We start from the raw sequence: 24,291 nt of genomic DNA on the forward strand, positions 1-24,291 counted from the left end.
CTGTTGAAATAATGTTCACCATTAGGTGATGCTACAGTGCTGCTTATTTTTATATCATTTTCTACATTAATAGCTCATTCATTTCCTCAACTGTTTTATTGAGTTAAAAGTGTATCATCCACTGAACAGGGGGAGGTGTCACCAGGCTCAGGAAAAACTCTTGTTTTGCATAATATATTTTTGGAAATAATAATAATAATTAAAAAAGTAGAAACTACAACTAGGCAAAAGGAACTTGAGCATGCTCAGAAGCCAAAAAAAAAAAAAAAATGCTATGTGGGGGAAAACTGGAATTCCAAAAGAAAGAGAAGGCAATGGAAGTGAACTGAAAAGGTACTTTTGAAAGGGACATGAGTATATTTGTTAAACCTGGTTGACTTCTCTAAAAGAAGATGAAACTTTTTCTTGGCTCATGCAGCATTTGTGTAATTTTAAGAAAATAGCAATTGAATTAAGAAGAAATTAAGGAGGTGTTGACAAGTTATAATGGCCTTGTTTCACTTTATTTGTACCTGTTAAATTCAAATCCATATTTTCCTAGGACTGCAGTGGCACCTTGGTATTCAACTGCTTTGAAACTCAGCACATTTTGATATGAACATTTTGTCCCAGTATTCATCATTTGTTCAGTACTCAACGGTACTCAATAATGTGAGGTACTACATTATTCTTTATAGAAAAATTTGCTTGGCATTCATTGTGTTTGTACTCATTGTACAAGCTAGAACTTGTTGATGTCAGCTGCCTTGTGAGGTACTACATTATTCTTTATAGGAAAATTTGTTTGGTACTCGTTGTGTTTGTTACTCATTGTGCCTCTCGGAATCAATTAATGACAAGTACTGAGGTACCACTGTATAGAATTCCCTTGCAAGCCAAGAGCAAAAAATAAAAAAATGGCTTAATTAAGGAGGAGGTACTACCAGATGCAGAAAATTTCCCCACATTTTCTTTGAAGCCTCTTTTCTGCTTTGGATCTGCATACCAACTGAAGGAAGGAAATCTGAAATAATAGGCCTTTTCTGTGTTTGAGGAAAGTCCAGAGAAAGCTCAGGATTAAGAAAAATAAATGAAACAATATTCATTTGGACCTCTCTTTCTCTCTGTCTCATCATCAATTTATTACTGAAAATACCTACAACGATAAAAACCATTTAATTTGAGCGACTTCGTTATTGTTCCTCAAAAGAAAAGGCTATATCACTGCCCTGAGAAATACGAGGCAAATTCTTTGTAATTTTCCAAAAAACAAAATGAAACATTTATTTCATGGCTGCTTTTAAGAAGCAGGTGTCATTTATTATTTGCAATGGCTGGCTCATGAAGCAGTTTTAAATGGAGCTTCTGCAATTCAACCTACTTCCAAAGATATTAATTAGCCAAACAAATTGATGCCTAGTTCAATTACCTTGATTGTCCCTAAGAGTAAAATTGGGGTTATTTGCTGTCTCCGGAGCCAAACTGTAGTAGAAGTGCTGTCCCTCTTGGGGGTCATCTTGGTCCACTGCACTTACTGTCTGGATCAGCTGTAGGACAGAAGAACAAAACAATTGATTAATGACAATTCAAGTGGAGATAAAACGGTTTTAAGAATTAATCTGAAAGCAAAATAAACGTAACTTTTAAATACTACGGAAGTAGTAGTTGAAGAGGAAGCAGAGAGCTATGACGGCAATAAAAATATTGTAGGGATCAGTGGTTAAGAAAAAAACAATTTCCTCAGGAGTTGTTTGGCTTCATGTAAGAAGGACAAATGTGTATGGTCCATACCTCAGTGAAAGAGCACACGGTTTGTATACAGATAATCTGTGCAAGAAAATCCACTAGTAAGGCTAAAGGTAAAGGTAAAGGTTCCCCTTGCACATATGTGTTAGTCGTTCTCGACTCTAGGGTGCTGTGCTCATCTCCGTTTCAAAGCTGAAGAGCCAGCGCTGTCCGAAGACGTCTCCGTGGTTATGTGGCCGGCATGACTAAACACCAAAGGCGCATGGAACGCTGTTACAGTACCTTCCCACCAAAGGTGGTTCCTATTTTTCTACTTGCATTTTTTACGTGCTTTCAAACTGCTAGGTTGGCAGAAGCTGGGACAAGTAACAGGAGGTCATCCCATTACGTGGCACTAGGGATTCACGTAAGTAAGTAAGTAAGTAAGTAAGTAAGTAAGTAAGTAAGTAAGTAAGTAAGTAAGTCTAGGAAGAGTATTTATTATACTTTACACTTTTCTAAACTATGTTACACTACACTACTCTACATTATTATATTGTCACCCTATTTTATTATGTACTATAGATATCCTATTTAATTGGCATCCCCCCCTCGCTTTTTGAAGACAACTGGGTTTTTTCCCTCATGCTCTGACATGTGGTTCAGTGGACACTTTGCAGCTTGGAACAAGCATGTGGAAAGGCTCCTGAACTGGAATTTGCCTGCATGGATTTTCTTTGGTTGCAGAGCACCTTGGTTTACTGAGGAGCTCCAAAACATGAAGCAATATTAGAATAGAATAGAATAACAGAGTTGGAAGGGACCTTGGAGGTCTTGTAGTCCAACTGCCTGCCTGCCTAGGCAGGAAACCCTACGCCACTTCAGACAAATGGATAGCCAATATCTTCTTAAAAACTTCCAGTGTTGGAGCATTCACAACTTCTGGAGGTAAGTTGTTCCACTGATTAATTATTCTGTCAGGAAATTTCTCCTTAGTTCTAGGTTGCTAGGTTGGATTAGTTTCCACCCATTGCTTCTTGTTCTACCCTTAAATGCTTCAGAGAATAGCTTGACTCCTCTTCTTTGTGGCAGCCCCTGAAATATTGGAACACTGCTATCATGTCACCCCTAGTTGGTGAGTGACCAAAACATGCGGGAAGAGTTTGAACTGTTGAATTTGAGGAAATGGACCGGGTCCTTGCTGCTGTGAGCTCTGCCACCTGTGTTTTGGACCCTTGTGGTTGGTCAAGGCTTCCAGGAACATGGCATGTGATTAGATCCAACTGGTGATTCATTCTTTGGGTTTTTATTACTGTTTTGTGAGCCCCTTGAACTTGTAACAAATAAGATGGGGGGTCATACAAGTCTTTTAAATCTGTCTCTCTCGCTCTGTCTCTATACCTTGGGAAGAAGCTTCCAGTTAGTGAAGATAAGATTAGGCCCAATGAAAATCAATTCTTGACTAATAAGCCACAATCAAATAGGTTGAATGCAGATTAATTATGCTTAGAGAAGGCATTAAAAATGGGACATCAATTATTTGGGATACATTGATTTCAATATGTTTATTCTAAATCCCAAGTAATTTCAAGTAAAATCCAATATCCTTTCAAGTAAATTTTGATTACATGCACAGAATACACTTTTCTTCTGAAATCTATTTGGGAAGACACACAAATGTATTACAGCAACAATATACTTTTTTAACCATTGTAAATGTCAATATTATCTTTTCTCTAATCAATTTAGCTTGACATACTTCTCACAATACTTCCAATTAGACCTACAATTTTTTAAAAAAGGGGTTATAATAATTATTGGAATAATTATTCCTAAAATATTGAAAATGCCTTGAATATAGGCTCATTTATTGATTTAAATATTTTAAACGTATATAAATACATATTTTTATATTTCGATGTATATATTTATATTAATATTAGGTAAAATGTAAAGCAAATCTAAAGGTAAAGACAAAAAAGATCAAAACAAGGAAAGAAGAAGAAAGAATTGCAAGAAAAGAAAAAAGCAACTTCACTTCAATAGATATCAACAATTCTATTATCTCTCCTCTCTCTTAGCTCTTCCACAAATTCTTTTAAACCTTTATTTATTTCTCATCTGTTTCAATCATTAAATCCATAAATCATTTAATTGTTTGTTCTTTTAGTAATAATCCACAAAAAGGTGCCAGTCTTTTAAAAAAGTACTTATTGTTTTCTGCCTGATTAAAATGTCAGTATTGTTATTTCTGCTAGTTCTGACACATTTACAGTTCATTCTTCCATTGTGGGAATTTCATCTTTGTGCATATAATAATCTTGCTGGCATTATCAAATTGATATAAACAGATAGCTGAAAAATCCCATGAATTTATGGGAAATAATATTTATATTATTTAATTATAATGTTAATAATGCATATTACTTCCGCATTGATATTTCAGGTGTGTATGTGAAAACTTTAGAATTGTTTATTCATATATTTTATTAATCTACATACCACCGAATAGCGAATGACTCTGGGTGATTCATGATAAAAAGCACTAAAAACAAGAAAAAAGACCACTTACATCCCACTGATTCCCTCGTCTCCTGAAATAGGACAAAAACCTAGGACAACTAGGACTACAAAACCAACGTTGGTTTAGAGCAGGGGTGTCAAACTCACTTTCATTGAGGGCCGCATGAGGGTTGCGTTTGACCTTGGGGTGGGTGTGGCCAGGGTGGGCATGGCCAGCTCGACGTCACTCATGTAGGGGTGCCTGTGGCAGCTCAAGCTCCATTTTCACTGGCTGCAGGAGGCTGCCCCAGATGAAAATGGAGCCCGGGAAGGCTGCACACGGGCCAGTCCTTGTTTCCAGGGTGGCCCTCAGGCCAGATCTAAGCACTCCACAGGCCGGAATTGGCCCGTGGGCCTTGAGTTTGACACACCTGGGTTAGAGGACAGGTCAGGTGTTTAGCAAGGATCCAAAACTCCTAAACATCTGTCACATTTAGTCTGCAGCTTGACGATAATATGCTATTGGAAAGAAATAGCTGCCCTAGATTTAAAATCCTTTAACAAAATGTATCTACTCAACCTTTAGAAATGTCTCTTCATTGAGACCATGGAAAGACTGATCAATATGATTTCTTTCAAACAAGATGTAAATCTATTTAAAGGCAGCGTTACTTTTACATATCTATTGCGTGTGTTTTATCCAGATTCTTCCTCCCTTTTTTGTGTATCCTAGCTATAAAACATATATTTTAACATTTCTGCTTCCTTTGCCACAGTTTGGAGGATATAATAAGAAATTAATTTTACTGCTGCTTTGCTGCCCTTTTAAATATTGCAGTGGATTTAATTTAATATTTAAATTAGATAATTAAATACTAAATTACATAGTATTATATTCTACTGAAATTGTAATGGAAAGGGACAAACTTGCGCTCATGCTTAGCAATATTCTCATTCCTTGCACTCAGGGGTGAAATCCAGCAGGTTCTGACAGGTTCTGGAGAACCGGTAGCGGAAATTTTGAGCAGTTCGGAGAACCGGTAGTGGAAATTTTGAGTAGTTTGGGGAACGGGCAAATATCACCTCTGGCTGGCCCCAGAGTGGGGTGGGAATGGAGATTTTGCAATATCCTTCCCCTGCCATGTCCACCAAGCCATGCCCACCAAGCAACACCCACAGAACCGGTATTAAAAAAATTTGGATTTCACCACTGCTTGCATTTTATGAGCTACTGTACCCTTTGAAATCTACTTCAGAAGTTTCTGATAATGCAGCTCATTTCTATACAATATTAGGTTGGGGATAAAGGTCATAGACAATGTTACCAGTTTTAAATATAAAATACTGTTTCAGCTTCTCACCTGTCCAACTTTTGCATTTTCACAGACAAATGCCTCATAGAACCTGGGAAATTCTGGTACGTTGTCATTTACATCCAGGACTCTTATGGTTACTGAAACACTGCCAACTTGTGAAGGATTATCTGAAAGGAGATAAGAGTGAATGAATATCAGAGGTGTTCTGCCTGAGCATAAATTAATCCTGAATTGCATGAAAGATCTCTGGAGAATGCACTGCCCAGATATAGTAGATAGTATTTTACTATATTAAGACTTTTGACTGGTGGTATCTAAGACAGCTTTCTCTGTCGCCCCTGATTTACGCAACATGTTGCTTCCAGAGGTGAAGATGGCCTCCACTCTTCTGGACTCCACTCTTCGACTTTGAAACGGAGATGAGCACCGCCCCCTAGAGTCATGAACAACTATCACATATGTGCTATTTCAAATATTTTTAGATTTTTTTTTTTAAAAAAAACTTTTATTCTAAAACTAATATAACTTTATAGTGTATATGTTGGGCAGTTTGTGATTTGCCCTTGTGATAATACGACTGTGCAGGGTAGTGGTAGTCATATTCACAATGGGAACAAGTGGTAGAATTTATCAACAAGGATTTTACATAACCCAGATTAGTAGGAATGATCCATTCCTAATACTCATCAGTTTCAACTGCACAAATATGCACAAAGAAACTTGCCTTTTGGAATGTAGTATCCAAGAAAGCATGCAGTATTTGGAAAAGCTACATAAACAGAATAATAACTGGAGTTGGGTGACCAATACATTAACAATATTAATGACAGATCCTTGGGAAGGACTCAATAGGTGGATAAAAAAGCCAAGTCTAAACATTTAGCTGGCTATGCAACCAATCATAATAATAATAAATTAGAAGAATTGCAACTTTTCAAACCTATTACTTCTATGTGGGGTACTAATTTGATGTCAAAATAGTTTAAATATTTTTCTTGAATTGTACAAATTAAAATAGTTTACTATATATTTTCCACATGAAGGTGTTAATATCTAAATGGGATACTTCAACACAATCCTTGCTGGCCAGAAGCTTATCATCAGCTTTTTGTAAACAAAAAGATAATACTATAGAGTTTTAACAGCCTAAGTATCTTAACGGTGGGATTTTTTTTCTACACAATATTCACCATGTGAAGTAATAAGATCATATAATAATTTTCCTTCTCAAAATGTGATGGTATCTCATGGGATGCTTAAGTAGGCAATAAATCAGCAGGAACTAAAGCATCCATATTTTAATGACATTTTCTGTGTCCACTGAGGATGGTATCAGCTGTTAAATCACTAGTACTAAGCTGGGGAGCAGTTGTACAACTCACAGCATAGTGATATCATGTTTGACAGTGAATTCCACAGTATAGCAAAATGAGAACTAAGCTCAGAGTAAGTTGTTTTAATTTGGTGATTTGATTTGAAATCCAATTCCACTCATGAGAGAAATGTTTTCAGAAATATTGCTCTAATTCTAAAGCAGAAATGAACCAAAACTTTGGAAAGTATCTGAGATCCTAGCAAGTAGCTTTTTCTGTCCCAAATTAGGTTTATTTATTATTTATTTTTAAAAGCACTTTGTAGGACAATTAAAACAAACAATTGTTTGCTCAAAGAGTTTTTCAATCAGAGGTTGAATTTATTAGCAATCCCCTGAGTCAACTAATCTTCTTTGATATTTTTTTTCTACTATGATAAACTTTGTAATATTTAGAGCCCCTGTTCTGCAGCTAATAGTTCTTGGAGAGAGACTGTATAGCAGTGGTGAAATGTAAAATTTGTTATTACCGGTTCTGTGGGCGTGGCTTGGTGGTGGTGGGTAATGTGACTGGGTGGTCGTGGCCAAGTTTTTTTTTTTTACTTTTAAAAGCATTTTTTCTATAACCTCAAGAGGTTGCAGAAAAAAATGCTTTTAAAAGCCTCTGACGATCCCAGCTGAGCCGCATGATCATCAGAGGTTTTTTTTTTAACTTTTAAAAGCATTTTTTCAGCTGAAGAGGTTGTAGAAAAAATGCTTTTAAAAGTTAAAAAAAGGCTCTGATGATTGTGCAGCTCAGCTGGGCATGGGGGCGGGGGGCAGGGATTTTTGCTACCGGTTCTCCAAACCACCTGCCGCCATTGCTACCGGATCGGGCGATCCGGACCAAACCGGGAGCATTTCACCCCTGATGTATAGGTAGCTCTTATCTGAACTGTATTTCAGACAAACGTCAAAATCTTCCGTACACCATAATTCCCTTGAATGTTAACTATATGAGTAACCATACTTCATACTGCTCCCAGGGGTATACAGATTAAATTCTAACTTCATTATTTGCATATACACACACATGGGTTTTATAAATATGCACTGGCTTTTTAATTGCAGTTGAATGATCAAAAGATGGAATTGGGAGGCTGGTTTTAAATCCTGATCAAATGGAGCCCAGGCAGGGGTGAAATCTAGCAGTTCTGACAGGTTTTGGAGAACCTGTAGCGGAAATTTTGAGTAGTTTGGAGAACAAATAGCGGAAATTTTGAGTAGTTCGGAGAACCAGCAAATACCACCTTTGGCTGGCCCCAGAGTGGGGTGGGAATGGACATTTTGCAATATCCTTCCCCCAGGAGTGGGGAGGGAATGGGAATTTTGCAGTATGCTTCCCCTGGAGTGGGGTAGGAATCAGTGGTGGGTTGCCCCCGGTTCGCACTGGTTCTATAGGACAGGTAGTAAAACTAGCAGGAGGCTCCGCCCACCGACCCCGACATCATCAAAATGCTTCTGTGCATGTGCAGAAGCGTCTGCGCTTGCACACGGCCCCATTGCAAACCGGTAGTAAAGGTAAGTAGAACCCAGCCCTGGTGGGAATGGAGATTTTGCAGTATCCTTCCCCCAGGAGTGGGGAGGGAATGGGGATTTTGCAGTATCCTTCCCACCAAGGACCCCCACCAAGCCACGTCCACAGAACCAGTAGTAAAAAAATTTGGATTTCACCACTGAGCCCAGGTTAACTGTAGTTAAGGTTAGCTCAAATATATCTTTTCACTGTGCTTTAGGGAGGCAAGGACACTCCAGGGGAAAGAGAACAGGAGTTGGCAGATACAAGCCTGAAGCTTGGCTTTCATCACTGCTGAATGGAAGTACTATGCATTCCTGCTTGGTATAATATGCGATGTCTCCTTTGTTGATCCCTCTTCTGCCTGCATTGCTACTTTCCCAGTTGTATCATTGCTAGTGACTTTTCTCTAGGATAATGTGTGACAAAGCCTAACAGATTTTCTATATCTTGACATTGCCCTTGGACAAAGTTTGGAATTAGGGAGGAAAACAAAATTGAAGCGCTGCTACTTTAATACTGGAACAGATAAGGATGACTGTGTTACTGAATAGCTGTGAAGAAGATCAAAGCTGTATCCCAGAGACATGGCTCAAATATGGTGCTGTTCAGACTTGTTGGTGTTATGTTGTAGTGAACATATGTACATTGGAGCTTTCTTTAGAAATGCAAAAGGGAAATGGTACAAGAGCCCTGGTAGCGCAGCAGACTAAAGCACTGTTATTAACATCAGCTGCCTGCAATTACTGCAAGTTCAAATCTCACCAGGCTCATCAGCCTTCCATCTTTTCTAAGGTAGGTAAAATGAGGACCCAGATTGTGGGGGCAATAAGCTGACTTTGTATAAAATATATAAAAGTATGAAGGCTATTGCTTAACGCATTGTAAGCCGCCCTGAGTCTTCGGAGAAGGGCGGCATATAAATCAATTTTTTTAAAAAATGATTCTGTTTTTCCTTGTTTCTTTTCTTTCTTCTACTATGAGCATAAACATACTTGTTTTCCTTCCAGAAAGGTAAAGAATTTGTATAACCTTAGAATAGGAGTGTCAAACTAGTGGCCCCATTGGCTGGATGTGTCACGTGCAGGCCACGCCCACCCCAGCTCCGCGAAGAGGAAAAATGTCACAATACATCATGTGATGCTGCCAGTTTGTGTTCTGACCTAGGCTTCACAAAAGCATGAAGTAGACTCCTTGTCTCGACAAAACCCCTTTTTATTAAGCTAATGTGAATTTCTCTCATTCACATCCAGCAAAGTCCCAGCAAACAGTCTTTCAAGGGTGAATTTACAACCACAGACCTTATCAAGCTTGGAGAGCTGCCAGGCTGATATCTTCCAACGCAATGCTGTACAAGAAAATACTTGGCAAGGAGTCTCTGAGAGTCACGAATAGATCTTCATATTAATGAAATGAACTCCTGCAATTTCCATTCCCCTTTCGCTCCTCTTTATTCCCTATGGGAGGGCCCATTCACTGTCCACCTGTGCCTTTACTCCTGAGTCGGCCCTTGTTCCTTAACTGTTCCCTTCTCCTGGCAGCTCTGCACATGCGCACATCGGGAACAGGCTCCAGCTGTTCTTCAGCCCCACCAGTGGTGGGTTCCTCCCGGTTTGGCCGAGCCAGTAGCGGTGATGATATGACATCACTGAACCGGTTCTCTTTGTTCGGGAGCTGGGCCCTCCTCTCCCCCTGCGTTATTCTTACCTTTTATTTGGCCCTGCCCCCAATCTATTCGCTGCCTCCCAAGTCCCAGCTGATCGACTAGAAGGAAAAAAACTGTTTAAACTCTTGCCACAGGGCTTCAAAGGGCCGCCCTACAGCTGATCAGTGTTAAAAGGCAGTCTAGTGGTAGACCAGTGCGCTTGAAAAACAAATAGGTAGAATGCTCCAAAAACAAATGGGTAGACCGGTGCCTTCAAAAATAAATGGGTAGACCAGTACCTCCAAAAACAAATGGGTATACCGGTGCCTCCAAAAACAAATGGGTAGACTGGAACGTTCCAAGAACAAATGTGTAGACCGGTACAGCTCTGCAAGCAGTTAAAAGCCTGGTAGACCAGTACCTCTGCTAAATCCTAAAGAATTGTCACATGACCATCAAACCACACCCACAAAATAAGCCATGCCAACAGAACCGTTGGAAAAAATTTTAGAACCCACCCCTGAGCCCCACTTATCTCTGACTCAGAAGGTAGCTGATAACTGTCAGCCGGCCCTGGCCCCATCTCTGCCTCTGACTCAGAGCATTCATCAGACTCCAGGACTGGCTCGTGTTCCTCCCCAACCTCCTCACTGTCTGAGTCTGCAGCCATCTCTGCTGGCGGGCCACAACAGTTTGACACCTATGCCTTAAAACATACAGTTGGAAGGGACTTTGGAAGTCATCTAGTACAACCCCCTGCTTGATCAGGAGAGTCTGTACCATTTCCCTTCTTGAAAGCCTCCAGTGATATACAGTGATATAGCCTTGCTAAACAGAAATACACACACAGACACACGCAGACACAGAGTCCTTTGGAGTTGGGGGCGGGCAATAAATTTAAATAAATAATAATTTGATTGCCTTACTCATTTCTACACCTAACACACTGATATTGTGCCATGAAATGTCTTCCCGATCCAGAGGTCTTGCAGTCATCAGAGCACCTGTTATAATGTCCACATAAAAGAAGCGTCCAGGATCACTGCTTCGATCAATGGAGTATCTGTAGAAGTTCACATTTAAAAAAAAATATGTTGTAGTTAGAACATGCCATTACAAATTGAGGTGTAATTCAGTTTCATCACATTTTTTTTTTTTTAGCTCTGTGGACTTAACAGTAATTCAGTTCAGATGCTAATTTATATGCGTAGTTTACTGGCTCAATCACCTAATTCCTGAAAAATCTTTTAACATTGACTTGTGCAGTAGGAGTAGAAGAAATTAGGCTAGTTCACTTTAGATTCTACTTTTTCATCTCCTTTAGCAAAGAAAGACATATATGTGCTTTGCTGGTTGCACTAAAGAAGGAAAAGTGTTTAATTCTAGTTATTAAATTTTAAAAAGGGTAAAAAAGTTAACATCCATATTAAATTAAGAAATATAAAATTATTGACTATTTCTTAGACTCTCTTTATGAAAGAATAAGAGGCATTGCTCTTTTTTTTTTAGAATTTAGGACAATGGAAAACAATTAAGATGAGCAGAATTAGCAGTTGGTAACATTAGGAAGAATTAGATATCTTTCTTTGTTTGGTAATTGACCTTTGGAGACATGAAAAGCAGTTAATATTCATAGTGTGTCTAGGGCAGAAAAAAAGCATTATTTAGTACAGTATGCAAACATGCTAATGAAGTAACCACACCAATCACAGTGGGACTTGCTTCTAAATATTCATGAATTTACTCAGGGCAGTAAAAGTAAAATCTTATTCATGCAATACAATTCCACAATGTTTCTACAAAATAAGCACCGATAGTTTCAGTATGACATAGTTTCAGTTAAGAGTCTGCATAGGGTTGCAGTTTCAAAATCATACAGTTGTGCACGAATAGCCATCAGTGCATCTGCTGATACCAAAACCAAATTCTACAGTGTACTCAAAAAGCGGTCATTTAAGTTTTCATTAAAAGTGTAAAACATAAAAGTCCATTCCCTAACAAACTCCTCTGACCATATTTCAGAATCAAGATGCATAAAATAGCTGTTACATTAAGGTGACCAGACGTCCCGCTTTTGGCGGGACAGTCCCGCTTTTGAGCAATTTGTCCCGCGTCCCGCGGCGTTTAAAAAAAGTCCCGATTTTTCTTGAGCCCCAGCTGATGGCTAGAAGAAAAAAAAACTGTTTAAACTCTTGCCCGGGGCTTCAAAGGGCCGCCCTACAGGCAATCAGTGTAAAGCAGGTTTTTTTTCCCCTAGCTAAGCTTCAGAAACGAAAACGAAACCAGGGTCTTTGGTGCAGCGTGACAAAATGAGGCAGAGAGAGATTTATTTTTATTTTTATTTTTCCTCCCCAAAAAAGGTAGGTGAAAAACTGCAAACAATGGGAAATTTAGGAGGAGACTTCAAGATTTTAAAACACAAAGGAAAAAAAGCTGTATTTAACTAGGGAATTGTAATAATTGAGATACTATTAATTGTATATTGTGTTGAAAGCAGAAATGGTTAAGTTGTGGTTCGGAGGAATATATGGGAGAAATTATTTGGTTTATTATTATTGGTAAATATAATTAATTGATTTGTAAGAAATTGGATTGCATGGAAATAATTGGAATATTCATGTTCATATTGATTAATATACAAAAAAGATAGTTTTATAACTAATTGATTTATATTAAAATGTTGAATTTGTATTAAACAACTGTATTACATAATTACATAATTAAACAATGTGAGGATGGATATAAAAATAGATGACAATGGGAAGGGGTATAATATAGAATAGAAGGGAAAATTTGAATTTGATTAAGATTAGAGATGAGGATGAAGGGTAATATTGGTTTTTTAAAAAAATAGATGAGGAATAAATATGGCAAAAAGGAAATATAGAAATTGTAAATTTAATTGAAATGACTAAACGCTGTTTAAATTTGTGAACCAGCCAAATATTCTGTTCAAAGAAAATACATTGTATGTTTGTATGTGTGTTTCTAATTATTGCTATTTATTCATATTTGTTCTCTTTTATTATTTAAAGTTTAACAATTCATTCTTTATCTTAATATCTTTATATTTGCTTGGGGTTGGCTTTCTTCCCTTTCATCTTTTTTATTGTACAGCAATCTTTCTCCTCAAACCTACCACCTCTCTCTTTTCTTTCCTTCTTACTTTCTCTTCCCCCCACCCTCTTTTTCTCCTCCCTACTTCCTCTTTCTTTCTCCTTCTCCTCCTCTCTTCCTCCCTCTCTTACCCTCACTCCTACTCTAATTTCCATTCCTTCATCCCTCTCTATTGCTGTAATCCTTTAATGCATATGGACTACTCAGAGGGCTGAAAAAGTTATTTTTGACTGGTCCTCACACTTTTGACCAGTCCTCGAATTTATGACTGTCCTCACATTTTACATTTTTGCCCTATCTTGTCATCATGGTGAAGAGAAGCAGTTGTGAAATGAGTGACATGGTTGTTAAGAATGCTGCATGGGCATAAATGTGAGGATGGTCATAAGTGTGAGGACCAGTCAAAAGTGCGAGGACCTGTCAGAAATGACTTTTTTCAGCTCTCTGGTTAGTCCTTTTGTGCATATGGACTACTCAGAGGGCTGAAAAAGTTATTTTTGACTGGTCCTCGCACTTTTGACCAGTCCTCGAACTTACGACTGTCCTCACATTTTACATTTTTGCCCTATCTTGTCATCATGGTGAAGAGAAGCAGTTGTGAAATGAGTGACGTGGTTGTTAAGAATACTGCACGGGCATAAATGTGAGGATGGTCATAAGTGTGAGGACCAGTCAAAAGTGCGAGGACCTGTCAGAAATGACTTTTTTCAGCCCTCTGGTTAGTCCTTTTGTGCATATGGACTACTCAGAGGGCTGAAAAAGTTATTTTTGACTGGTCCTCGCACTTTTGACCAGTCCTCGAACTTACGACTGTCCTCACATTTTACGTTTTTTTCCCTATCTTATCACCATGGTGAAGAGAAGCAGTTGTGAAATGAGTGACATGGTTGTTAAGAATACTGCACGGGCATAAATGTGAGGATGGTCATAAGTATGAGGACCAGTCAAAAGTGTGAGGACCTGTCAGAAATGACTTTCCAGCCCTCTGAGTAGTCCCTATACACATAGCCATGGCCACCCTGTCACATGACCAGCTAGCCACGCCCACCCAGTCACATGGCCTCCAAGCCACGCCCACACAATAAGCCACGCCCACAATGGTGTCCCTCTTACCAATGTTAAAATCTGTTCACCTTACCCTATACACATAGCCATGGCCACCCGGTCACATGACCAGCTAGCCACGCCCACCCAGTCACATGACCAGCTAGCCACGCCCACAAAATAAGCCACGCCCACAATGTCCCTCTTTACCAATGTTAAAATCTGGTCACCTTATGTTACATAATCCTGAAAAGACTGAATGTACAGTAATTACAGAATCAAGGAACTGGAAATTATTTTAATTCCCCGATACAAGAATTTCCATATTATGCCATGTCAATCCCAAGGGAAACCATCTGCCATCAGCTTCTAAATCCATTTTGATGTCCTGGTTAAGGCACCATGCTAGAAACCAGGAAACTGAGAATGCTAGTTCTTCCTTAGGCATGAAACCCAGCTGTGTGACTTTGAGCTAGTCACACCTAACTCACCTCATAGCGTTGTTGTTGTTATAGGGAAAAAAAGGAAGAGGGACGAGGAGTATTACGTATTAGTCAGTTATTAGATTAGGGTTATTTATCAAAATAATAAAGATGAGTTATAAATAAAATAAATAAACATAAATTAAAAAATCTATATTAGAGGATAACTCATCCCCAATAAACCCCACTCAATAAAATTGAATTTACTTCTGAATAAACATTCATAAAATTGAATATTCAAAATAAATGACCATCTTTAGGCAGGATAATCAGACGAAACTCTCTAAATCAGTGGGTCTCAACCTTCCTAATGCCGCGACCCTTTAATACAGTTCCTCATGTTGTGGTGACCCCCAACCATAAAATTATTCCTAAGACCATTGAAAATATGTGTTTTCCGATGGTCTTAGGCGACCCCTGTGAAAGGGTTGTTCGACCCTCAAAGGGATCCCGACCCACAGGTTGAGAACCACTGCTCTAAATGCATCATGTCCCTTTTTAACAGGAAAAGTATAGCTTTTGCCATTTCAATAGTAAAAGATTTTTATAATAACTGAAAACAGAATGCAGTAGAATTCATATTTTATTTTCAGTAAAATGCAGCTTCTTTAAAAAAATAATCCATATACATTTATGAATCTTTGATTTTAAGTGTTATATCTTGGAATTTCAATGGATTGCAGAGGTGTAGGATGTACCTTATTTTTCGGAGTATAAGACACAGCTTAGTTTTTGGGGAGGAAAATAGGAAAAAAAAAATCTGCCTACCAGGTATTCATCTGGCTAGCGTCCTTAGTCTGGTCAGCTTCAGCACATTAGTTTGCTGGTTTTTATCCCCTGCTTGGGGATAAAAAAGAGCTTCTAAAGCACAACTGATCTTTGGAGAGAGAAGCAATGAGAAAAGCAGGCAAACCACAGAGATCGCTTCACTCGCTGGTGCCTCATTAGGGCTGAAAAAAAGCTTCACAGCTGAGAGTTGGAGGGAGCGGGGGAAGATCGCTTCACTGAAAAAAAGCTTCTTAAGCACACTGGAGAGTTGGAGGTAGATCTAGCACCTCCTTAGGGCTGAAAGAAAGCTTCGAAAAAGCTACATTTGGAGTATAAGACACACCCAAATTTTCAGCCTCTTTTAGGAGGGAAAAAAGTGCGTCTTATACTCCGAAAAATGCAGGTAATATGAAATAAGCACAACTTTTTGACTAGAATGTTAGTTTACTGTTTTGAGATATAAGAGTACAATCGAGCCAAAGTTTAAAGTGAGAACACATTTCTTACATTTATTCCATTGAGTGCCAATGAAATTAAACAAGTTTTAACTTTGGCTGGACTGTATCCAAGATCTTTACAATTCTAAATTAATTCTCTGCTTAGCTGACTGTCATCAAGAAAAGCTTGTCACTGTTGGGGACAAAGTAATTTCAGGAGACTATTCATCCAAGAAACTTCTTTCTCACTTTGTCTTCTAAACACTTTTTTTTTTTTTTGAATTAGTAACATTTTGTGCATGGCATCATTTCTTCCCCAGATTCTTTAAGGAAGGCTAGCTCAATAAAAAATGGTTCTGAATGATCCATCTTGGCCCCATTGCTTTTAAATGAATGGATTACGGAATTTAAGTTGAATTGACTTCCTGACTTTATATGGTATTACTTTGTAAAGTACATCATTTACTCTGAATGTAGGAAGCAATATAAAATATCATGGTGTTGCCTCTAAGGTTGCTGCTATTTATTTCAGTTTGTACGGAGCTCAATATTTTTTACCTATCAGCATTTAAAGTAGGTTCAGACTGCTAAATAGATAAGAAGATAAGATATCTGCAAGCAGATTTTGTATAATGGTATGTGAGAATGATCTTGGGAGAGAAAAGGAAGAGCAGCAGATTAAGCAATGGTGAGACAAGTGGCATCTGAGTCAGTGGTGAAATCCAAATTTTTTTACTACTGGTTCTGTGGGTATGGCTTGGTGGGCGTGGTGTGGCTTGATGGGTATGACTTGAAGGGAGTGGCAGGAGAAAATCTCCATTCCCACCCCATTCTGGGGCCAGCCAGAGGTGGTATTTGCTGGTTCTATGAACTACTCAAAATTTCCGCTACTGGTTCTCCGAACTGCTCAAAATTTCTGCTACTGGTTCTCCAGAACTTGTCAGAACCTGCTGGATTTCACCCCTGATCTGAGTCAACTGAAGGAACGGGACAATAGGAAACATCTCAGAAAGGACCCTCCCTAGTTTCTTGGCAAGGCAAGGGGCCAGAGATGTACTTTCAGCCTTGCAAGATTGTTGACAGCCTTGCAAGCTATTCCAGACATGAAGTATAGCTCTAACCTTATTGTAAAGTTATGTTAACAGAATCCTTCTCCTACGCTCCCTCTCTGGCTCAGTACTTTCCAATAAATCATAAGGAAACATTCTTCATCTCACAGATTTGATTATAGAGTGTTTCAGTATTTAGGCCAAAGTCTATCTTGTGATAAATCTGTAGAGTGTGTACGTATCCTTTTGAATAATTTTTAGAGAAAGGTAGGTTGTGAGTAGTGTGAGTTCAAATAGTGCAAAATTCATTTCAGTGTGATTTATAAGTTGATAATGGGTCATATTTAATAAGAGCCAAAATTCAATTAGTGTAAGGCTAGCACAGGCAGAGGTGTGGCTAGCACATGCGCAGTTGCAATTTGGGTTTGGGATGCAAATCATTGTTTGTGCAAATGGAGGAAAGCAAGGTTGAAAAAAGAGGAGGCTAATTTTGAAGAACTACAGCAGAATGTAGGAATCAGTGGGTACTCTTTGGATACGGATTTATTCTTTTTTTAGTGGTATATAGGATTAATAAATATATCAAAATGTATGTTTAAAAATTTTAATTGTCTATTTCCACTGAGCTGGAACCAATTACCTCATTTTCCACAGAAATATTGCTTTGATTAGTCAGGATTCAAATAATGTGACCATTTTGTGGGATTCATTAACCACATTAATTGAGACTTAATTGTACAAACACACATACTGTAAAATGTAGAATCCCATCTACTGGGATCACGTAACATCTACTTTCTACTTCCATTGCCAGTTTGTCTTTAGTATGTAGTTCATTGTTTTTACTGTCTTAAATGGTTTGGGACTGGGCTAACAAATCATCTTTTTTCATGTAAATCTACTCTATCTTTCAAGATCAGTTTTTAATCTTCTCTTGCAAATTCAATCCCTATAATTCCTACAATCATAATATACCCCTCTTTTTCATTCTAAAAGTTGATATTTTATTTATTTATTTATTTATTTATTTATTTATTTATTTATTTATTTATTAGTCACATTTTTATGCCGCCCAACTCCCGAGGGACTCTGGGCGGCTAACAACAAAGAATAAAACAATGCGAACAATATCCCATACAAAAGTTTAAAAAGAAAACATGAAAACCCATACACTCCAATTCGTGGCAGGGTCTTGCAAGATCACCGTAGAGAGATCAACGGCCCCAGGCCTACCGGAAGAGCCAGTCTTCACCACTTTCTGGAAGGCCAGTAGGGTGGGGGCAGTCCAGACCTCAGGGGGTAATTGGTTCCAGAGAGCCGGGGCAGCCAAGAGAAGGCCCTCCCCTGTGGGTATCCTTTGGTATCCTTTTTAATTAAAGGATACCAAAAAGAAAGAGGAGTGAAACATCTGAATCTTCTGGAGTTTTTATAGTAATATATTCTAGATCTGGAATTTATTATTATTATTATTATTATTATTATTATTATTATTATTATTATTATTATTATTTATTTATTTATTTATTTATTTATTTATTTATTTATTTATTAAATTTATATCCCGCCCTTCTCCCCGAAGGGACTCAGGGCGGTGAACAGCCGAGAATTAAAATGACATGCAATATAAAAGTTAAAATAATTAAGAATAAATTAAATTAAACGGCCACCCCAATTTAAAACCCCTAGCAATACAATTAAAAACCCCTAAAACCTATTCAGGCCAGGCCGGCTTGCTGAAATAAAAACGTCTTCAGGGCCTTACGGAAAGTGCGGAGATCCGGAATCAGCCGTATTCTGGGAGGTAGCTCATTCCAGAGGGCAGGTGCTCCCACAGAGAAGGCCCTCCCCCTGGGGGCCGCCAGCTGACATTGCTTGACCGACGGCACCCTGAGGAGGCCCTCTCTGTGAGAGTGTATTGGCTGGTGGGAGGTTATCGGTAGCAGCAGGCGGTCTCGTAAATACCCTGGCCCTAAGCCATGGAGCACTTTAAAGGTGAGAACCAACACCCTGAAGCGCACCCGGAAGACCCGCCAGTGCCGCTCGCGCAGGAGAGGTGTTATATGGGAGCGCCATGTCGCTCCCATGATCACCCACGCGGCCGCATTCTGGACCAGTTGGAGCCTCCGGGTGCTCCTCAAGGGGAGCCCCATGTAGAGAGCGTTAGCGTAGTCCAGGCGAGAAGTGATGAGAGCATGAGTGACTGTGCATAAGGAATCCCGACTCAGAAAGGGGCGCAACTGGCATATCAGGCGAACCTGATAAAAAGCCCCCCTGGCCACGGCCATCATATGCTCTTCTAAAGACAGCCGTGTGTCCAGGAGGACGCCCAAGTTGTGAGCCCCCTCTGCGGGGGTCAATGACTCGCCCCCAATAGCCAGCTATATCAATAGCAGTGATGGCACCAGCTGGCTATATCGGGATGCTGGCATCCACAGCCACTCGGTCTTGGAAGGGTTGAGTCGAAGCCTGTTCCTCCCCATCCAGACCCGCACAGCCTCCAGACACTGGGACATCACTTCAAGGGCATCGTTGGGGTGGTTTGGGGTGGAGATGTACAGCTGAGTGTCATCAGCGTACAGATGGCATCGCACCCCAAATCCACGGATGATCTCACCCAGCGGCTTCACATAAATGTTGAACAGGAGTGGCGAGAGGACCGACCCTTGTGGTACCCCACAAACAAGGCGCCTCGAGGTCGACCTCTGCCCCCCTGCCAACCTAGACTGCGACCGGTCGGAGAGATAGGAGGAGAACCACCGCAACACGGTGCCTCCCACCCCCAGTCCCTCCAGCCGGTGCAGCATGATACCATGGTCGATGGTATCAAAAGCTGCTGAGAGATCTAATAGGACCAGGCTATCCCAAAGGATACAAATGTACAAATCCCTAGAAAAGGGAAGAGTGAGAAATTAGAAAAAAGTATATTACTGATATTTGGAAATGGGTAACCAATCTTTTCTGGAAAAAGGCAATATTTTTACAAATTAAACAACAAAGCAATATTTTCTTCTTTGGCAGATATATTATGTCATTTTACAACAATCTTTTGTAGCTGATTATGTTAAAGTGTTATATGGTATTTATTAGCAAACTAGGGATTATATATAAATTTAATAGAGAAACCTTCTATATACAATTTGATGCATGGTCACTTCCATGCAATCAGATATCCTTCCATAACAGGATCTTTGTTATGTGGATATCAACAATAAGGTTGAACATACAGTTGTCTACATGTCAACAGGGGAAGAGACCCCAAGCAATAGAAAAATATACAATTCGATATCATATTCCATTTGTCATTGTGAACGCCTATTAGTCAAGCAAACTGCAAATTCAAGGAGTTCATATCATAGACTAGGGGCCCCCAAACCTGGCAGCTTTAAGACTTGTGGACTTCAACTCCCAGAATTCTCTAGCCAGCTATGCTGGAGTTGAAGTCCACAAGTCTTAAAGCTGCCAAGTTTGGGGTCTCCTGGTCAATGATATGAACTCTGTCATAGACAATTTGAATGATTAGGGAAAAAAATAAAATAAAACCTGATTGAATTGTTGATCACATCAGGGTCCTTGGCGTTTATCATTTGTATGGTGGTCCCAATGTCCACATCTTCAGGCACTTCCACAAAATAAAAACTAGGCTCAAAAACTGGTGGCTCATCAACATCTTCCACACTGATATGCACAGTTGTCGTGTCACGGAACGGACCTAGATTCAAGAAACGCATTTCAAGGTGTGGATTGGCCCCTTCTACTTTTAAAGTGTAACTTTTCTTGGTCTCAAAGCTCAGTGGCTGAAAAAAAGAGAGGAAGAAATAGAAGACAAATCATAAAGCAATCTCTGCAACTGAAATGAACCTTTTCCTCCTATTATCAATATTGTTTAAAAAAAAGCATTCCAATTGAATTTCTACTTCAATCTATATTGTGGAGCTGTCTAAGCTTATTCATACATGGTGTTGGAGAGAGCTGTTTCACTCTGTCATTTAAATGTTTTGGAATCTCTAGTTCTTCCCATTCTGTTAATGAAAAAATAATGGCATGGGTTTTGGTAAATCCCTGCTCAAAAGCAAGCCAGGTACAGTTCTGATGAACCACACTGGTTAAACCAGGGATGAAATCCAGCAGGTTCTAACAGGTTCTGGAGAACCGGTAGCGGAAATTTTGAGTAGTTCGGAGAATCAGTAAATACCACCTCTGGCTGGCCCCAGAGTGGGGTGGGGATCGAGATTTTGCAATATTCTTCCCTGCCATGCCCACCAAGCCTCTCCCACAGAACCGTTAGGGAAAAATTTTGAATTTCACCCCTGGGTTAAACACAATAAAATAACTATTCTATCAGGACTAGAATTTAGAAAATAATGTTTTATCATCTTTATTGGACATGTAGGAAAGCTTATAAAGTTTGGAATCAATTTATGTGGATTCAGAAAATTTTGAAAATAGATGTAGAATTGAAACCAGAAGATTTTCTTTTAGGGATGGCATGTAATCAGTTGGAAAGAAAACATGGGACTTTGTTTTTATATATTATATTGGCAGCAATGTTGCTGCATGCCAAAGATGGAAAGATATACCCACAATGGAAGAATAGATTTTGAAATTAATGGAGATAGCCAAGATGGCGAAATGGACTGTTTTGCTTAGAGACAATGATTTGACTAAGTTTTTTTTTTAATGACTTGGAGACTTAGATTTCTTACACGTCAAGGAGAAAAATCAACTTTTGACTCTAGGACTTCAAGATTCGATTCACTCAGATTAGAGAAATATTGTAGCTTTTTAAAATATATGGTTATTCACACATTTGACAATTTATTGTCCAATAATTTATTTGACAATAATAGTATATTCATTTTTTAATTTTACAATTAAATTTATATTAAATTTTAATATAATAAAATTAAGAGAAGAATATTTTCTGACTGTTGATGTTTTAGAAACTTTGTTACTAGTATTCTAAGATATTGGTATTATTAGATTAAATTTAGAGAGAGGTTATTGAACTGTTATTATCTCCAGACTTAAAGAAAGTTGGAGGTTATCTTTGTTGCAAATGTGTTTGCAGTGGGTTTTTTTGTCACTTTTAATTCGTTTTGATATTCTTTTTCCCATTGATGTTAGTTTGTATTTTAATGTTTGACTTTGAAATTCAATAAAGATTTTATTTTAAAAAAGGATTAGTAGAAGCAATCACATTAAGAATATACCAGAAGTGTATAGTGTACAGGCTGCACATTTTTACATTTTAATGGCTATAATCATCTGTGCTTATATACTATTAATCCCATTGATGTTAATGGAGTTATGCACACGCTTAAGCATTCCAGTGAAACTAATGAGTTTCAAATATATTATGTTTGGTTAGTTTATAAGCCTGCTATTATTATTGCTGAAACTCTTAAAGAGAGCTCTTTATTACAGAGAAATGGAATAAAATGAAGCAACATGCTAGACTCTTCTTTTTGCAGATCAATTTCTGTTCCACGCTGAGCTTTCATGCTTTTTTGTTGGGCATATTCTACCTCAGAAGAAAATGACACCGATAATTGTATTGCACTGATACGTAATGTTGTGCTTTTTATGTGTAACAGTAAAAGGATAATTAAAACAAATCCTCGTCACAACAGCAAAGCAAGTTTTAGGAATGACCAAAGAATCTTTGTAAAAGTGGATGTGGAAATGGAGGTTGTGAAGATCTTATACAACATTATGAGGCCTCCAGCTGGTAACTTAATTTCCAAGAATGCAGTGGTTATGTGCTCTTTACTTTTACATAATGGATACTTTGCTGAATATTAGCAAAATGGAATCCTTTTAACTGGCACAGAACTTGATCAAAACAAAATGCCTGCTAGTTCCAGAAGTTGCTGGTTTAGAAACAACGTCTTATTTGGAAGAAGTTTATTTTTGTTCTCTATCCATATTTTCACATTCATCCACTAAGCAATGTCAGATCCAAGTTTAATAGAAAATTGTAAGCTGCCCTGAATCTCCGGAGAAGGGCGGCATATAAATCAAATTAAAAAAAAAAATTGTAAGCATGCATTCACATCTCTGTGACAACTACTGTATGTAAATTGTATACATATATATGCAAATTCCTTAATACAGTGAATATAACCAAGAATTTGAGAAGTTAAAAGAGTATGAGTTCCTCCCAGTCTGGATCATTTCTTTCATCAATGTCCCATCGCTAGCTGTTAAGCCTGCTGAAACTTTGCAAACCCTGGTCACAGTCATAGCCGAAGGGAAGACCTGATTATGTTAATCATTCCTTCTGATGCTAATCATGTCCTTTCTGGAGAAGAGCTAGCAAAATTTGGCCTGGAATGCTTACTTAGTGACCATGGATAGGCTGCTACTTTTCAATCTAGCCCTTCACTTAGACTGTGGAATAAATAAAATGGGAATGGATAGATCCTTCCTTAAGCTTACTGCAAAAAAAAAAAAAAAGCAATTTGTTTGTCCCTTGGCAAATTAATAGCCTGCATGCAGAATGCCTCACTTGATCAGCACTTAATCTGCAAGATGGAAAAAGAGTTATTTCTTGCAATGGTGTGTTTGTGTTTCAGTACTCCAGTAAATCAAATAGCTGGCCGGAAGAGATTTGCCGCATATATTCAGAGAGTGCTGCGTTCAAAAATGTTTGCACACTTTAGAGAAACAAAATAGATTACCTTTCTCACAGTGATGATGCCAGCTTGGTAATTAAGATCAGTAGTAATATCAAAGACGTCCAGTCCATCCCCATCCACAAAGCTGTATTTCATCTCAGCATTAATACCTTCGTCCAAGTCTTTAGCAAGAACACGACCCACGGTGGAACTGACTGGCGCAGATTCCAGTACGCTCATCTGATAATGTTCTGGAGAAATAAACAAGAAAAAGAAAATGATCGCCAACAACAAATCAATTGGGAAACGAAGTTAAAACTCCGAAGTTAAAACTCTCTTCAATGGGAGAATTTAAATAAATGATGTAATAAAAATTAGATACATTTATTATCATAAGCCATGGGGCTACAATAGCAAGGCAAAACGGTGGTAAATAAATGGTTTTTTTGTTTGCAATTGTGTAATCATTCACACACACAGGTCTGTCTCCTGCAAATAGAGCTTGACTGTCTTGATTACAAGAGGGAAACATCTGTGTGGCTTTTTTTTTTTTGACAGTATGGAAGTAATTTTTTTTTTTATTTGATTTATATGCCGCCCTTCTCCGGAGACTCAGGGCGGCTTACAATACGTTAAGCAATAGCCTTCATACTTTTGTATATTTTATACAAAGTCAGTTTATCGCCCCCACAATCTGGGTCCTCATTTTACCTACCTTAGAAAGGATGGAAGGCTGAGTCAAC

General features: G+C 38.6%; 1 protein-coding gene across 1 annotated transcript in view; it reads right to left on the reverse strand.

Annotated features, from left to right (window-relative positions):
- The window catches only part of CDH20 (cadherin 20), a 50,673-nt gene that overhangs the window by 4,753 nt on the left and 21,629 nt on the right, over positions 1 to 24,291 (reverse strand). The window contains exons 5-9 of the mRNA XM_070942568.1: positions 23,612 to 23,799; positions 20,472 to 20,725; positions 10,961 to 11,097; positions 5,568 to 5,689; positions 1,409 to 1,526 (exon numbers count right to left, since the gene is read on the reverse strand). Of these exons, the coding sequence (XP_070798669.1) occupies positions 1,409 to 1,526; positions 5,568 to 5,689; positions 10,961 to 11,097; positions 20,472 to 20,725; positions 23,612 to 23,799 (819 nt within the window). The remainder of the gene's footprint in view (positions 1 to 1,408; positions 1,527 to 5,567; positions 5,690 to 10,960; positions 11,098 to 20,471; positions 20,726 to 23,611; positions 23,800 to 24,291) is intronic.

The sequence above is a fragment of the Pituophis catenifer genome, unplaced genomic scaffold, assembly GCF_029215685.1.
Source record: "Pituophis catenifer annectens isolate HBS135680 unplaced genomic scaffold, rPitCat1.0.hap2 SCAF_3, whole genome shotgun sequence".
In the NCBI taxonomy this organism is placed as follows: domain Eukaryota; kingdom Metazoa; phylum Chordata; class Lepidosauria; order Squamata; family Colubridae; genus Pituophis; species Pituophis catenifer.